At 40.5% G+C, this 18438-nt stretch overlaps 1 protein-coding gene across 2 annotated transcripts in view; it reads right to left on the bottom strand.

Moving 5' to 3' along the window:
- Positions 1–328: 328 nt before the first annotated feature.
- il34 (interleukin 34) overlaps positions 329–18438 on the bottom strand; it is a 61617-nt gene continuing 43507 nt past the window's right edge. Inside the window, exons 6-9 of one of the 2 annotated variants that reach the window (XM_008302003.1) lie at positions 16799–16906; positions 16432–16615; positions 12311–12394; positions 329–5747 (exon numbers count right to left, since the gene is read on the bottom strand). In XM_008302003.1, coding sequence (XP_008300225.1) covers positions 12342–12394; positions 16432–16615; positions 16799–16906 — 345 coding nt within the window. In that variant the 3' untranslated portion in view covers positions 329–5747; positions 12311–12341. The remainder of the gene's footprint in view (positions 5748–12310; positions 12395–16431; positions 16616–16798; positions 16907–18438) is intronic. The other variant, XM_008302002.1, reaches the window with a different exon arrangement.

Raw genomic sequence — 18438 nt, 5'->3', positions numbered from 1 at the left:
TAATCATTTTGTCTTCAACTGTACGTTTACATTTTTATTATCTGGTTCTATAGAACATTTCTATTTGGTGGCTAACAGAACAAGTCATCAGAGCACAGTCCCCATAGCTACTAATACCAACACATACATATATTGATATAGTGCCTTTAAGAACAAGAATGACAAGGTGCCTCATAAAACATTATAAAAGACAATAAAATATCAAGAAAACAATAGCTTGATTAGACCATTTCAAGTTTAATACATCTGTTGTCAAAATAATGGAACACAGTGAAATAATGTCAATACGAAGATCATCTTTGGAAATGACTGGACGCCGGACGCAGGGTTAGTTGATAAAAATAGTGATTTATTTTTGTATTTCTTTCATAAAAGTATTGTCACATAGCATTATACATTTCCAAAAAATAAATATTCAATATCTTGTGTATAAAAAAAATCTGTTTCTAAAATCTGTCATCAGACCACAGCCGTCCATGTGGCTGCAGTTATCTCTGCTGCTGCTGCTGCTGCGGCTGCTGGACAGCTGTGGGAAATATCGCTTTATTTTTCACAATTAGGGATCTCTAAATATACCTTAAAATGCTCTTATGGTTACAAAAGGACAACCATACAGTTACATATGATTGATAAAGTATAATACAAATACACTCTATAAATTTATAGAAATACATCAATTAATTCCTTATGTCTTTTCGAGCTTCTTTTGCATATGAGGACTCTGAGGAGTTTTGCCCCTTAAAAACTGTATATACAGTATAACATAATAACTAAACGTCATCCCTCTTCCTGCCTAAAGCGCAATCAGGCTTGCAAAGGCTTGAATGCACCATCTGCAACTCTGGCATTTTTACATACAAAGAAAACTTTCACAGACACATACTTTGTCCACTCTTAGAAGTAACTCAAGTCAAAATGAAGCACATTAATTAAACTGCGTAATAAATACTACTTCATGTAATGCAAAATCTTAAAATGACATTACTAATTTCTATTTCATTTGTTTTGGGTGTTTGTTTTTGTTGATGGGACTAATGCCTTCTTTCACTTTTGGTTACCAAGTAATTTCTTAAAAAATGAAAACACATAACTGTCTTTTTGAAATAAATTCTTAGGAACAACAACTGTAAAGTCACACACACAGCTATCACGAAAGCAATGAAGGGACAAGGGAATGTTACACCATAAACTGACTGAACCAGCATGTCAGGATTTGCAGGCGATGAAGCAGGTGCATCGAGATAAAAGTCACAACAACTGACTAACATGCAAAAACAACAAGTCTTGGAAAAACAGTGAGCGAATGAAGCAAACAGTCTAGAGCCCTTGACTCCAGTCCAGTTATGAATATGATCTAGTTGTGGCTGAAAGGTTGCAGCAAATGAAGCGCAGTTTTAAGATTAATAATCCAAATGTCAAACCAAAAACATGTTGCAAAACGTGTTTGCCTGTGTGTGTCCAACAAATACATTATAATCTCTCTTAGCCTCATTTCAAAGCAGGTCTGTTAGATCCAGTAAAACACCAAATCTGATGGAGTGATCTAGTCAAAAGAAAGTGTTTTTGTTTTTTTTATTTATTGGACTGTAGTAAGTGAAAGTTGCCTACATAAACCAAGTGCCTCATAAGTTCAATTGCCTCCAAGTAGGTGGACCGCGTCCACTATTTTTTACTATCACTAAACCTCCTACAATGGATTAAGTCGCGAAGAAGGAGAACATCGTACGCAGCTTATCAACACCCAAAACCATCGCAAATCAAGTGAAGCATGTAAAATAAAACCAAGGGTGCATTGAAATCTCAACATTTATGAATGGGCCTTTGTGTGTCCCTTCAACCCTGAAAAACGGTTGAAAAACTGAATGAGCCATTTTACACTTCAGCCACCTTAACAGGACACAGCAAACATGTGCTTATATTTGTTAAATACTGCAGAATGGCAGGTTTTAGTTTCATGGTTAGAAGCCAGAATGACCAGGAAGCTGCAAGATGAATAAAATCAACTTTAACTTGCTGGTTTACCTGAGCAAACGATTTAGTCCAGTTTTACTTCATTCTGCCTACTTGAGCTAAAAACAAGAGCTAATTAAAATGCAACAAAGATGCGCTGTATGTGTGGAAACTATTATGCACTCCAGCACATGTTGTTAACCTTGACACAACGGGTGCTTTGCTTTCTCAGGCCAGCTGTGAAACATTTGTACCAATTGGACCTTTTATTTCCCAACGCTGCAGTCACTACGTGTTAGGTGGCCCAATATCTATACCAGTGGTTTGTATTGGCGCACATAAAACACTGGGATAAGTGGAGGTTTTCATCCATCTCAGTTACATGTTTGTATGAATACAAGGTGTTGCAGTGTACAGGAGAAGGCTGAAGCTACAACATCGACATCGTCATTAAGTTTAAACTGACATCCACTAAAATAAATACCTTTAAAAATGTACGACTTTGGCTCTGGAGTAGTCTCGCTGCAGTCTGGAGGAACATCTGATGGATCAGATCGGTTATATATTATAAGTAACACTGAAGGATAAATGTTATTAAAGTAGATAATCGTATTGCAACAAATTTTTGTGTTGGAGTTTGTGTTATTCTAAATTTTGACACCAAGATTTAAATTTTTACTCCACGCTATCGGCTCTAAACGGTGTCTAAATATCTCCTGGATTACTAATATCAGCAATATCATGTATCAGCTCTGCAAAAAAAACAAACAAACAAACAAACAAAAAAAAAAAACATGTTGGCCGACCTCTAATTCCTGCTACTGCTGTGGAAGTATGTTTGTGCAAAGGGCACATTTTTCAGGAGCTTTAGCATGACATTGACTGTGACTCCAAGCAGATATGCCTGCTGTTACAGAAACAATGGAGCTATTTGCCAATCCTTTATTAAATATGTGCAGTATGTCTACTAATAAACTACTTATTTCAGTCAACAAACGTATCTTTGTACATGTAGAATAAAAATCTACAACAGCACTGAGTCACCATAACAGTCTCCCCAGTTTCTCCCATGCACAGGTTTTGGGGTTTAAGTGGATTCTTCGTTTAAAAACTGTTGCTCATGTTGGCCTGAATACGTCCCAAAGACATTCCATGTCACATTATACAAAATAAAAGATGATTTGTCTTCATTTTCCAGCTTTTTCCCTCCACAAATTTTACACACTGGGCCTCACAGTCAAAGTGTATATTACAAAAAAAAAGCATAACCTCTACAATGTACAGACAGGTGACAAATTACAGAAAAAACATGAGCCTTGATTTCTACAGTGAGGGGATCCTGTGGCTCTGTTGTGTTGTGACCACCTACATATCCTATGACAAAACTTTACTGTCCTGATGGGAGCTCTGTCTTCCAGGATGACAGTACGTCCGATGCAGAGGGCACGAGGGCTCGCTGAACTGTTCCATGCTTTGATGTAAACACAAGTAAAAACAAGAAGGTAAGAAAGTTTTTTTTTTTCCTTGAGCATATCAAACAGATATGTCTGATATATTCTAAACATGGAGACATTTTTGATAGAAATCTTGCTGAAACATAAATGAGCTAATAAAGCCCAACGGTTTATGAAGAAATTAACATGAATAAATTCATTAATATTGGAAAAGGTGCCACATGTGCACTTAAAGAGTAACTCGTGACTTCAGGTGTGTTGACTCAGCAGGGATAAAATGAAATGAGTTGATCTACAGGATAACAAACTCAGAAGAACTGAGAACTTAACTGCTTTATCGTCTCAATATTTTGCACTGTCCTTGGAACGTAGACTTGAATTTTGTGTTTCTCGTTTCATTTTCACCATAAATTATGCTAAAAATGCACAAATCTCACCAGAATGCAAGAAAAATTGAGTGTCTGATGCTCAAAATTTGCAAGTAAATGTTCAAACTAAATTTACCTTCATGGTTTGACGAGTATGAAAGAGAATCACATGCTGTAGCCTTTGCAGTCACCAGATCTCAACCAAATTAAACACCTCTGATTGATTTTGGAACGACGTGTTAAGATAGTTTCCTCCTCCACCATCATTAGAACACTAAAGGAGGAAGTAGCTTTTGTAGGAATTATGTTTTAACTCTCCAGAGACTTGAAGAATCAATGCCAAGGTGCATTTAAGCTCTTCTGGTGGCAGATAGAGATCCAACACTGTAGTGAGAGACTTTATGTTTGGTTTTTCCTTTAATTTGTCACCCGTTTGTATATTGCTGTTTGTGTTACTTCTTCAAAACCTTCCTCGATTTGACCTGTGCTCTTAGGGGGGTGGGGGAACAGAAGCACTGTTAGAACCTAAACAGCTTCTCAGACGGGTAGGTAATACTGATTTGTTTTGAGGTAAAATCTCAGTCAGAACATGTTGGGGTCAAAGAGCTTGAGAGTGTAAATGACTTAAATCTTGAGAACCAACTCGGTGCTTGTGTTTGCAACTGCGCCAAGTTCAGGTTCAGATTTCATCTATACAGCTTTTCATAGTTAAAATTCCGTTCAAAATAGCCCAAAACCAGACTGCAGTGCCAATTTTGTGTCAAGAAAAATGCAACCTATCATCCTTTCTTCCTGCAAATCTTTATCTATTGGCCAAATACCATGGCAGCTGCTTATTTATATAGATTTGGGGCCAGACTATAAAGTTCTGTGATGTTACTTCATGCTTGAAATGGTAATGATCATTCTTTAAGCTCTGTACATGTAATAAGTCATGAAAACATTCAATAACAGATCCACCGTAAAATACTGAACGCTTGGACAGACAGACATAATGGATGTCATTTTTTTCTCCAGGTTCAACTCTCCTTCTTCGTGCATTATAAACATAAAGAAAGAAATATGCAGGGTGGGCAAAAATGAACTTATTTCTTTGTCTGTTTTTGGTTATGGAATTTGGGCAAACAGCATAAAACAGAGAAGAGAAAACAGTAGTTACCAGTCTGCGTTCAGGGTTGGAGTTCATTTAAACGGCTCCTTCAGCTCACTGATGTTTAAAGAAGGTGTTCAGAGAAGAGAAGTCTGGCGATGGGACACAGTCAGTGGATGCTTCTCAGTATAATCCAATGCAAAGTCTCTGTTGTCGGTTTCTTAGATGAAACCATGCAGGTCCACTGGAACACAGTGCGCGCTTTTTGAGATTTGGCAAAGCCATAGCGATGGAAATAAAGCGTTTGCTGACAAGAAGTAAGCAGCTTGTGCCTCCTTTTTAAAGAATCCACTTAAAAAAATAATACACTGATCATACAACAGTTTAGACAATATATGTGAACATAAACAAATCTCTTCCAAACCTAGTAACCAGAGTGAAACACCATCAATTCTGAGAAATGCAGAAAACCTCAGGCTTCCTGACTGGCAGAGAATTGGAAAATCTGATGAGTGGAAGCTATTTACTTAAAACTGAGCTTTTTTTTTTTCATTTTAATAGAAAGTCCAGGTGCTCATCACAGAAGCTGCTACTGTGCCCGCAACTTCCGTCTACTTTGGCCGATGGAGCCGTGTCAGGGTTCCGTCATCGAGACAATCTTGGCTCCGTTTGGCACATTTGGGAAAGACTTATTGATGTTCACAATTCAGGACTGAACTTTCTTGTTTCAGTGTTGTCCTTTTACCCCTCTACCTCCAGTTCAAGGGAGACAACAACACTAATCCCTAATTATTATCGATAGGGACGTTGCTCCGCTGGCTTCTTCTCAGCTTTCGGGTTGTAAGTCTTTCTTCCTACCCTTCCTCCAACGGGATATGCCACAATCTAAAAAACAGATGAGAGGAGAAACCACAATAAACATTAACAACTTCATTTATCTCCCACCAAGTGTCTGATTTATTAACTCCTATACCATGCAAAAAACTCATTCATCCTCGTATCTGGTGATTTCAACCATGCCTCTCTCTCCAGCCCACTTTTAAACAGTTTGTGGACTGCCCTACAAGAGGAGATAAGACCCTGGATCTTCTGTATGCTAATGTGAAAGATGCACACAAATCCACTGCTTTGCCCCCCCTTTGGAGGATCAGACCACAATCTGGTACAACTCTCTCCCATTTACACCCCTGCTGTTAAAACACTGCCTGTTACCACCAGATCAGTGAAATGCTGGTCCCATGAAGCAGAAGAATTTCTACAGTGCTGTGTGGAGCTCACAGACTGGGACGTTTTCTGTGAGTCAAATGGGGATGACATTGAAGGACTCACAGATTGTGTCTCTGATTACATCAAGTTCTGTGTTGATGTCAATACACCCAGCAGAGAGATTCTGTGTTTCCCCAGTAATAAACTGTGGGTCACCAGCTGTCTGAAAGGCCTGTTAAACAAGAAGAAAAAGCCTTTCAGGGAGGGTCACAGGGACAAAGCAAAAGGAACTGAAAATCTGGATTCAGGAGGGGAAACAAGCCTACAGGCAAAAATTGGAAAACCAACTGCAGCAGGATGGTGTGAAGCAGGTCTGGAGCAGCATGAGGAAAATCACAGGCCACGTGCAGAAGGGTGGATCGCTGCCTGCTGGAGACCAGGACCTGGCTGATGGCATGAATGTGTTTTTCAACAGATCCGACAGCTCCACTCCACCTTGCCTGCTGCCTGGGATGCCTACTCCCCGCTCCACCAGCTCAATCTCCACCTCACCCATAACACTCCTGCCATATCAGGTCAAGAGAGAACTGGACAGACTGAAGCCGGGAAAAGCAGCTGAACCTGATGGTATCAGTCCCAGACTGCTAAAGACCTGCTCCAGTCAGCGGTGTGACATCCTCACACACCTTTTCAACCCGAGCCTGCATCTACAGAGGATCCCCACACTGTGGAAAACATCCTGCTTAGTCCCTGTCCCCACAAAGAGACACCCCGCTGACTTTAACGACTACAGGCCTGTTGCCCTCACCTCACATATTACGAAGACACTTGAGAGATTAGTCCTCTCCTACTTAAGACCTACGGTGAGGACGTTCATGGATCCTCTACAGTTTGTGGATGGTGTGGATGATGCCCTCATCTACATGCTACAGAGGGCCCACGCTCACCTAGACACCTCTGATGAAACTGTGAGGATCATGTTCGTCCATTTCTCAAGTGCCTTCAATACAATCCAGCTGGGGCTGCTTGGTGAGAAGACGAGGAATATGTAGGTGGAGTCAGCGTTGGTCTTGGACTACAGACCACAGTATGTGCGCCTTCAGAACTGTGTTTCTCCGAACGTCCTGAGCAGTACCGGGGCCCCCAAGGAATGATCCTGTCCCCTTTCATCTTCACACTTTTTACATCCGACTTCCAGTACAACTCAGACAGCTGCTTTCTCCAGAAATTTTCTGATGATTCAGCGGTGGTCTGTTGTACTGAGGGAGAGTGTGAGGTGGAATACAGGAGGATGGCCAGGGACTTTGTGGACTGGTGCAACCTCAACCACCTTCAGCTTAACATTTTCAAGACCAAGGAAATGCTAGGGGACTTTCGGAGGAAGAGGCCAAAACCAGACCCTGTCACCATTCAGGGCACAGAGGTGGAAGTTGTCTCCAGCTACAGATAGCTGGGACTACAGCTGGACAACAAGCTGGACTGGTCCAGCCACTTGGAGGCAGTGTACAAGAAGGGACAGAGCAGACTGTACTTCTTCAGAAGGCTGAGATCCTTCAACATCTGCAAGCCTCTTTTGTGCTCCTTCTACCAAACTGTGATGGCCAGTGCACTTTTCTTTGATGTGGTGTGCTGGAGGGAGGGGGCTGCCACTGCAGAGTGAAACAGACTCAATAAACTGATTAAGAAGGCAAGCTCCATCGCTGCGGTTGAATTGGACACGGGTCAGCAGGTGGCCGGGGTGAGAATGCTCAGGAAGCTGGACTCTATCGTGAGCAATGAAGCCCACCCACTTCATGTCATGGAGGTGTTTCGGCAAAGCACTTTCAGTCACAGACTAATTCCTCCAAAATGCAGGACTGAACGCAGCAGGAGGTCCTTCCTGCCAACTGCCATCAGACTCCATAATGTACAACAAAACCACATGGCTGAGCAACTGTGACACTTTATGTACATGCGTTTTTAAAATCCATCTTTCACACAGTCTAATTTTGCACACTCAGTACCTATTTATTTATCTTACTTTTTTTTAAATGTTAATTTTATCTTGTATATTTTGTTTTATATTTTATGCGTGCCTTCCATGTCAGGTGTCTTGTGGGGTTGTCTGTGTTTTGTCTTTTAATGGAGCTGCTGTAACAAATCATTTCCTGTTAAAGGATCAATAAAGTTACTCTCCTCCTTCTACTGTCATGTTCTACTGTTGCACTATGAGCACTGATAATTCTTCTGCCTCTCTCCATGTCGGCATGCAGTATGAGTAATGGGAGCACAGACACTCCGGTGCAACTTTTCTCTCAGGTTTCTCCTTCCTAAAGGGTCGCTTGCGGCTGCACTTGATAAACTGCACCATATTGAAGAGTAACTATTAGGTTGCAGCTACACTGCAGAGACCAGGGGCCTCATTTATCATCCGTGTGCATGCACAGACGTAGGCATAATGAATGTGTGCGAACATTCCCATGCAAAGTGTGGAATTTATCAACTTGTACTTAGTAATGTGTGCAAATATAAGCACCACTCTGACCATGCTTACACACATAATCTAGCAGTAGAATAGTAAAACTACAAATAGAAAGCATTAAGGGATTTTGACTACCAGCACATTCCAGCATGAGGTTGGAGACATGTGCAGCATTTCCAAGCCATCACTGAGCAGGACCATGCCGGCAGTGTTAGATGCCATAATTCCCCTGGCCCCAGCCTAAACGGGGACTTCATGCCATCGCTGAATCCAAGAAATGCAACAAATGGTGGAGTTGTGGACATTTAAAGGCCTGGCGTGCCATTACTCAGCATACTAACAGTGCTTTTTCTTTCTCTTCTTATCTGTGGTATCGAGTCATTTAAATAAAGATGCATTTTAAGGAGGCCTTTTATAGGCGCTGGTCAAAGGGGTCACGCTATCTGATCATTGTCCTTTAAAGCCACATCTGGCTCAGTGGTGGAGGATCTGTCACCAGCTGAACGGCTCACGAAACTTTTTAAGCACAATTGGCTAAATTTAACATTATTCAAACCATTTCAATAGAAATGACATTTTTAACTTTTCTTTTAAGTCAGAAAACCTACTGAGTTATACATCTAGATGTCCAGTAACATTTGCTTTTTTTCTTTTAAGTCAGAAAAAAAGAGCATTTGTATGTTTTGTTTTATAATTTGTTCAGTGTACGTGGGAAGACCGATACCGCTTTCATGTGTGTGAGTTAAATATGAAAGCTGCAATGCTTAGCTGAGCACAAAGACAGGAAACATGGGGTAGCAGCGAGCATGGCTCTGCCCAGATGCAATAAATCTGTACAGTAGCACAGTAATTAACATGTTATATTGGGTTTGCTGTTCTACAGATGGTGCTGAGCTATACAGGATTTTTTTTTGCCTTTTTTTTCAAGTCTGGGAATACTTAAGCAATGTCAAGAAACACTCCATTACATAACATATCATAACAAAGCTTTACAGAGATTTTGCTACCTTTAGGCATTCTTTTTTTTTTGTGGCTAAGCTCAGCAAACTAGCTTCTACAGCTTCATATTAATGAATCAGTATATTTCCCAGAATACTGAATTATTCTCTTGACATTCTTGCATAATAATTCAAGTCATCAAATGTACTTTTAGGTTTGATGCAGACAGATTCTGACAGTTTATTTTTTTCTGTCTTTTTGCAAAACATAGTTTTGTTTGAGCTTTGAAACACAGTTTCTTTGTAGATTCTCATTCATTCAGGTCACGGTGCTTCAGTAAATTTAGTAATTTATCTACTTCTTTTTGCAGGGGGGGTTCGAGAATGATTACGAAAGTGCAAAGTGCTTGTACTGAAGCACGTAAGAGCACTTAGGAGCTTGCAAAGAGACATTTCAAGTGGTTTAACTGTTTCGAACGATAGCAACGCTTGACCCATAACTAAGTGGCTACACAAACTCACGGCGGATGCTACTTAAATTATAGCATCATTAACAGAGGTTGAAGCACGTCGAGTCTTTGTGACGCAAAGAAGAGAAGTGGATTCTGCTGCAAGGGTGTCTTCAAACTTTGGTATTTTATCTTCTACAATGAAAAAATTACTGCAAAAGGGGAACATCCAGAGCTGAAAATGCCCCTCAGGGTATTTGATACTCAAAGGATTATGGGATTTGGGCGAAACTTTTACTTTATCACCCACTTGAGAGCCAAAGTAATGTGGCACTGGTTGTTTGAGGAATGCAGCAACCTTGTGCGCTCCAGATGTGAGGGCCTCAAACAGCAGACACTGTACACTGACACATTCTTACAATGACGGATTACCTCAGGTATGAAATTATGGCCAGGGCAGCGCAATTACAGCACATGCATACATGCCTATTCGTGTGAGTTTTGCTTCACTTCCAGCACGCATATTACTCACGTGTGCCACGATATCCTTATTGATATGCTGCCACTACTCTGTAGGAGTTGCATCTGTATCGGTGCTTTTGTTTTGAGTGATTTACAGTGTTTAAATGACACACGAGTGAGATGTTTATGCTGCATGCATGAGGATCTACAATTCTTCCCAAACCTGATAAGCTTTTAAACTGTCTACTGGTCTTCATATGAAGGCTTTCCTGCTTATTCTGCATTCTTCAAGACAGTTAGCTGGCTGGTAGAAGGGCTGCATCTTTTCATTGTTAATTAATTTGTTAAATTGTCTTGATTACTTGTTTGGTTCAGAAAATGTCACAAAAAAAAATGGTGAAAAAACGTTGATCATTGCTTCCCAACGCCTAACATCATTAAATGTCTTTATCTGTCTACAATCCAAAGAGTCATAGTCATATGCCACAGAGGATGGAAAAAGATGAGACAATATTCAAGTTTAATGAGCTGGAGTTACTTTTTTTTCTTAAATTCTACTCAAAGTGACTCATAAGTTGTGTACATAGGTTGATTTTTAGAAATTTCATTTAATTTTATTTATACTGTATTTAGATCGTTTCTTTTTAATCGCATGGCACTAATGCACGGGGAGAGAAATGTCTTTTTGGTTCGTCTGTATGTCCTGGATATATAGAGAAATAATAACAATAAAAGAATAAATAAATAAATAAAAGGTTATCAAAATAGTTGGCAGTTAATTGAATAGCTGACAACAGGTTGATAAATGGTTGCAGCACTAACTGGTAGAATATGTTTATGTGGATGTAAAGAAGGTTGACGACGACAACAATGGCAATGGTGGAGAGACTGAAGAAGAAATTTGGCTTTTCCAGCTTTTCTTGCTATGACATCTGTATTAAGGATTTTGTAAACTCCTCCGTGAGAGACATTATGTCAAAAGTCAGAATCAGAAGTTCTCTGTGTAGACATGCCACTTGTCAGGCCTTGTTAAGTGTTTGTTTTTTTCTTTTTTAGTAAATAGATACAAAGCAAGTGTCAAAGTATTAAAAATTCCAAATGAATGATGCAATTGCTCATAAATCGGCTTTATATGTGAATGGAGATGACAGGAAAATGCTGAGACTGGTGGCAAAGAACTGAAAGAATCTGATTTTCTAGATGTTTCTAAGATCAGCCACAGGCTGAGCTGAACTCACAAACCCAAGGACGCACTCCCACACACATGGTCAGTGCATATGTTACCACCGTGCTTATACTGTACAGTCTGTATAATGGCTGCCTGGGGCAAGTGAGCATCGACATCTGTCAGATTTGCTTATATAATGCAAGGGGAGCAAAAAAAAAAAAAACACATTATGTCCGGTCTGAGCAAACTGTAAAAGAGGCAATTAGCTGTTTTATGGGAGATATGTGCATGTGGGAGTTTTCAGTTGCTAATTAGTTACTGGGAAACCAGCAGAGACTAAAGAAAGTTACTGATCACTGTAAATGTCAAGCTGTCATTTTTACTATTTAGACTTTTAATGTTTTAAGCAAATGTGTTAAGTGTGAGCTTCTGAGGCTTCGGGAAGAACTATACGAACTGATTTCTCCTATTTTCAGGCTTTGTTCTGAGCTAATTGGCCTTTGGTTGTAGCTTTGTATTGATAAAGTGGCATCAATCTTCTCAGATAACTCACAGCAAGGAAGTAAATACAAATATTTCCCAAAATGTCAACTATCTACTGTCTTTAAAGCTATGTATGCAATGTATTCCCGAAGCATTTTTGTTTCAACATTTGTTGAAATTCAATCAATAGATCAAAATGACCTGTCACATGTGGCATCTTGTATCAAGTCCAATCATTGCATTCAGTCTGCATAAGACTACCTGTCCGTCTGACTACCTACCTGCCTACTTGCACGCACTCTGCCCTTGCACTCATTGCACGTCATCGTAGTCTTCCACAAGGCTAGGCGGACACATTGCTACACCTAGTGGGCAGACAGCACAAAGATGGCAGTCAAAATGCAGCCACATAACACACTTCCGCCTGAACCTACATCATCGTGCACATGCCAAATGATCACGTTCGTTTGTGTTTGTGCATTTGATTGCATTTATGTTAGCTTTGTTGGCTTGAAGGCGAATTATTTGTAGCCTATTTGAGGGAGTTTTACTGCACTGTGCTCCCTTCTTTCGCATGGATTAGTCCTCCACCTGTACTCATGCAGAATCATTAATGTGTTCTGGACGATTAGCTTGGAAGCGAATCCTGAATCAAGGTTTTTGTTTCAGCTGTATATTTCAAAACCTATCTTGCTCTTTGTTTTTCTACAATCCTGCCAACTCTAGCTTTAATACATCAGTGAGTTCTTCCAGAAGGCTTCCCGACGCTCCATCTGACCCATGTGTGACACTTTACCAAACTGGCAGTTCAAACAGCAGTGGAAATCAGGTTATTGACATGGTATTTATGTAAAGGGACCACTTCCGCAGGATTCTTAAAAAAGAGAGAGACTTAACTTTGTTTGGTACTTAGCTGAAGTAATGTAATTCTGTACTGTAGCAGTCATGTATTTGGAACTACAGTGTCCCAGTGAAAGTCACGAACACAGATTAAGCCACGGAGAAAACGTCATATGAGGATTTATTGTATGGAAGGCTTGTCATTTCCGTCTCACGGGGGTCTATAGAGCTCCATTACAGCCCACATGAGGGACATAACGCTCTAGCACTACATTTTTTTTGGATGAATGCAGTCACATGAGTTCAGGCACCACATGTTAGGGCCTCTCAAACAGGTAAGCGTGGTCACGTCCTTATACATCACTTTGGGGACAGCCACACGGACACAGATTAACCAGTGTGGAAGACGCCATATGAGGATTTATTGTATGAAAGGTTTGTCATGTCAACGTGCAGCTAAGCCAGGACACAAGTTTTATATAAAAGACAGACGTATCCTCCAGGTCTGAAGTCAGTGAAGAAGAAGTGACTTTAACCTGCATTCCCTCTAACAGCCAGCAGGGGGCAACTCCTCTGGCTGCTTAAAGAAGTCCAGTCCTATGAGAATCTGATCTGTTAGCTCAGTAAACATTTTCCTAATGAATGAGTTTGTGGTCTTAACCGCAGGTTTCTAGGCTTTTTTGTTATTACAGCATGATGTTCATTTTGTACAGTATGGTCCTATGTAGAGGTTTTAAAAAATACGATAATGTTGGGTATGCATGGCGTCATTTGATTCTCCAGTCAGATCTACTGCTTGTTCATTATTTCTGGTTTCCAAATTCATGATCTAACCTGAGACTTCAAAACTTCACAAACCAATGCATGACATCACAACAGCTACGTCTATATTTAATATGCAGTCTATGAGCCAGCATCACTGGTGCCCCCATTCCATCTTTATAAAGAGACTACCTAATGACTCTATCTAAAACAGGTCATACATTTTTATATATCTTTATGTAAAAAAAAGAAGAAGCAAAAAACACATTATTTTGCTCACATCAGATTGCGCCCTCTGTCTGAAACGCTGTAGCTCCTGTCTCTCTCCTGTCTCCAATAAAAAGCCCACTCCACTCCAATTGATCAGCTTTCACAGCAAAATCAAGGCAGCATTGGTTACTTACCCTAAACCCAGATCTATGATGTAATTCTAGCAGAGGCGGCTTTACAGAGAAAATGTTTTAATAATGGACTGTGAAGAAGCTGCTCATTGGTGACGTACAGAAGTAACGAAAAAAATGACTTTACTTGTTAAACCTCCACCGTGCTCTATTTGCCAACTTGGTAATGTCTGTTTCTGGTTTTTGAAGCCCTTTCCCTTTCAGTCTGTTGAAAAGCATAGGGACGGCCAGCAGCTTCAACGGGAGGGACTCACATGCACTAACAGCCACAAACATACCTGTGGGGTTGGACCTGCTGGGAAGCGAGGAAATAATCATGGACTTAAAAGAAGCTGCCTATTGGTGAAATACATAAGCAATGGAAGAAGAAGCGTCTGGACTTTAAAGGAGGCAGGTAAGGTTTTCTGTGAAAGAGAATAACTCCCATAGGGGCTTTAGGGCTTTGTAAGCTATAGAGTAGTAAAGGAAAGAGAAAAGCCAATAAAGCTTTATATGGCTCCTTTAATGCACTGCTTCATCACATTTACAACAGAATGATCCGTACAAGTGCAAACGTTCACCGGTCTGGTTTTGTCTCGCTGTCATGACTCACTAGCACATTGGATGGAGCTGAGGTGAACAGCCTCTGGCACGTTAGAACAAGGCAGATAAGGGAAGTCGGCAAGTTGGATCCGTAACTTCGGGACAAGGATTGGCTCTAAAGGGGGGGGGGGACAAAATGTGTTGGCCCTATGTTTCCCCTTTTCAAGATGTCTGCTATGAGCAAGGTGTGTGCCTTATGAAGCCCACTGCTATTTGACAGCTGCAGGAAACATAATATAAAAGACAGATTATTATTATTATTTGTTTCGTTTTGCCCCTTGGTCCTGGAATTTGATCCAGAAAACGCTCAAATTGTCTGACCTTGTTTCCCTGGGAGATTTTAAATGTTTGTTACAAACTGTAAAAAAAGAAGTCTGTAGCTGTTTTAAATGAGTTTTTATGTACTGTATGTGTTCCATGTATTTATGCCTTATAGTGATGTTACATTACTTAGCTTATTTTTTGTGTGTTGTATTGTTGTAAACCTTGTTGCTGCCCTCTTGGCCAGGGCTCCCTTGTAAAAGAGATGTCAATCTCAATGGGACTCACCTGGTTAAATAAAGGTTAAATGAAAATAAAAGACAGATATTGCACTTTGGATGCTGTTTTTTTTTTTTTTTTTGTAGGTCATTCTTGCGGGGGTCCATTGAGCTGGACTTAGAGCCACATGAGGCACACATCAGTGTAACACTACTTATTTTGATGAATGAATTCACATGAGCTCAGTCACCATATGCTCGGGCCTCCCAAACATGTGGTCACGTCCTGACACTATGAGCATATCGCCTTTTGGATAGCCACAGCCATGTCCTAAATCCAGAGGCCAGAAACAGTACAGCTAGACCTACCTCAGCAATCAGCAATTCGAAACACAAGCGAAGCTACACAGGCCATTTGAAATGTTAATTACTGTGACTGACATGTTTTCACATCTAAGGACTTGTTATTTCCCCAGGTGTGTCACACTACTGAAACGGAAGCTTGTTAAAGTTGAAACTGCCTGTTAAACTCTCTTCCCAGTTGTCCTCCAGAGGACTTTATAAGCTGCTGCATGAATCCAAAAGTTTTTTCCACTGTATTTAGGTAATGTTACAATTTACTGCATTCCCATGGTTTAGTTTGTTTTGTGATGAGTTTTTCTGAAAAATACTCGTGTGTGTGTGTGTGTGTGTGTGTGTGTAGTGGTACATTTTTGAGAAGTTGGAATCCAAGTGTCTATGATAAATTTTCTGTTTGCAGATTTATACAACTCTATGTAATCTGGAGAAACAAAATTCATCCAAATGGCTTGGCAAAGTCTCCAGCAAGATCCAGAGCATCAAAGGCTTGGCTATATGGTTTGACCAAGGGAGTGAAAAGACATCTAACCCGACATAATAGGGCTGGAAAAGGAAAAATAATGGGTGTATAATGCCCTGACTGTCACCATAATTCTGTTTGTGTTACATCTGATCTGACATTTCAGTTGGCTCCCGACAGACAGATCTGCATGTGATGTGAAAAAATGCACACCCACCTCAAGATGTTCCAAGCCCGTCTGAGGCAGATCATGGCTTCAAAGTCTTGGCTACTCCAAAGTTTAGATGAAAAACAAATGTTGGTGGCACCTTAAATTCAAGATTCTGACATACTAGAATGCGCTTCCTGTGGATTTTATATCAGATCCCACTTTGATGTAATAAATCCATTAAAATGCTGGTATGGGAAAGCTGTTTTTAAAAATTAGTCTTTGCTTTAGGTGGTTCATCACTGTAATAGGGAAAAGCTTTTAGTTCCTGTCTACAGTGTCTTCGGGGGGCTTAGCATTATATACTCACAGTCTTGCTGAGGTTCTGTGCTGGCGAAGCACTCGCTGAACAGGCAGAACATGGTGTGGCAGAGGTTGTCCAAGAGGGATTTTGGAGAAGCAAATCGCCAGCTGAAGTCTGGCACTCTGTCAGGCTCCTCTGTTAAACCATCCCAAATGTCCTGGATTGTGTCTGGAAGCTCTTGCTGGAACACCTGGGCACACATATGAAAAGAACTGTCAGACAGGCTATCTGCGGGCGAATAAACATGCATTCATAAGATAGTTGACATCTTAAAAAAAACAAAAAAAACAAAACCCTCTCATAAATAACTCGTTCACTGTGAGCTTTTCAGTGTGATTTACACGTAGGTACACATACGTGAACTCTGTCTTACCTCAGCAGGATGGGACTCCACAAAGACTCCCTCAGCATCCCTGAAACGTTTTTCCAACTCAGCGGTGTATGGACGCGAAGGATGTCTCTCTGGCATAACCCGGAGGATCTGAAAAATTCAGCTTGCCTTTAGTTTATGGCAGCATTATTAAAGGTTCTGTGTGCAGCATTTAGAGGCAATGAGTGTCTCAAGAGCAACGGCATGAGCGAATAAATAAATGGGTACATGGAAGGGACAAGGAGACAGAAAAAAAACAGGGAAAGGAAAATAAAATAGAGGTATCTTTTGCGAGATCACAAAACTTTCTCTGGATCTCGCAAAATTTTCTCGGGATCTCGCAATAACTTTTGCGAGATCTCACTAAACTATAGGTAACTCCAGTCCGTTGGGGGATTAGTTAGTAATGCACCTGACATTGGATGCCAACCGCCAAATCAATAGAAGAAGAAGAAAAGTATAGGTATATATACTTCTGGGTCTTTTTTGACAGTATGTAGAAATGACAATGGAGGACACCCACCCGTTCGAGAGTTTTATTGAGTTTTATTTTGAAATCGGCCGAAAATATAAAGACATTCAAGCAGTGTTTAGCAAGAGGCGCAGTTTTCACAAAACATCCAATAACATTGATGGGACTTTTGCCGAGAAAGTTTTGAGAGATCTCGCAAAAGATACCTCTATTTTTTTTCCCCCTCTCCCTGTTTTTTTTTTTTTTCTTTCTCCATGTCCCTTCCGGGGTTCCGTAGTTTCCACAGTTCGTTGGACGGGGAAAAAAACAACCCCGGATTGACTGAATCCACTTTTTGAAGGAGTGAAAAGCGACACAAAAATGAGTGTGGCACAAGTGCACGTAGCTGAGGTACATAATATAAATAAAACCCTAAGATCCAAGCAGATCAAATATATTTTTAACTGATCAGCACTAGTTCAACCTTCGTCCAATCCTTTAACTATTTCCACTGTCACAAAGAATGCAGCATCAACAACTGTTCATTTTATGTTACAAACTGAGTACATCGGACATTGTCTCGTGCTGATATTGCAATGTGAAACTATGAACACATGATACAGGCCACAAGTTCACTTCCTGCTCCACATGGAGGTCATTAAATCACACAGATAACTATGTCATGGTGCCCCTTTACAAGCTAAACCCTCATAATGCTCTCTGCATGCCAACACGTAACTGATCATTTTCTCTTGTCACTACAGTGTAAAACAGTAGGAGGCTCCACCCGATGGCAAAACCAAGTACTTTAGCTAATCTGCAATGCTTGAGGTGTGTTTTATTGAGGAAAATGGAAACAGATTGGGGTTACATGTGAAATGACTTGGATCAGATCATGGGTGGGGGGAACTGGATCAGGACATCCATCTTTTTGGATTTTTTTGAGGTGTAGTGTGTTTGTAAGCACAGGGAGGCCCAACAGCTTCAAAGGGACTCACATGCACTAACATTTGCGAACAGTGGAAGCTGCTGTTAAAATATGGAACAGGAAATCTCGCATTACAACGCGCACAGGGGGGAGTTTGACATTTCTCTATGCTAAGGACACCACTACTCCTAAATATACACACCCATATTAATGCTGTAAAGATGGTCGAAAGCTTGCGTACTGCACCTTTATAGGTGTGGTGAT

Source organism: Stegastes partitus, unplaced genomic scaffold, assembly GCF_000690725.1.
Source record: "Stegastes partitus isolate 25-593 unplaced genomic scaffold, Stegastes_partitus-1.0.2 Scaffold1746, whole genome shotgun sequence".
In the NCBI taxonomy this organism is placed as follows: Eukaryota; Metazoa; Chordata; class Actinopteri; family Pomacentridae; genus Stegastes; species Stegastes partitus.
This window is presented reverse-complemented; position numbering and strand designations above follow the sequence as displayed.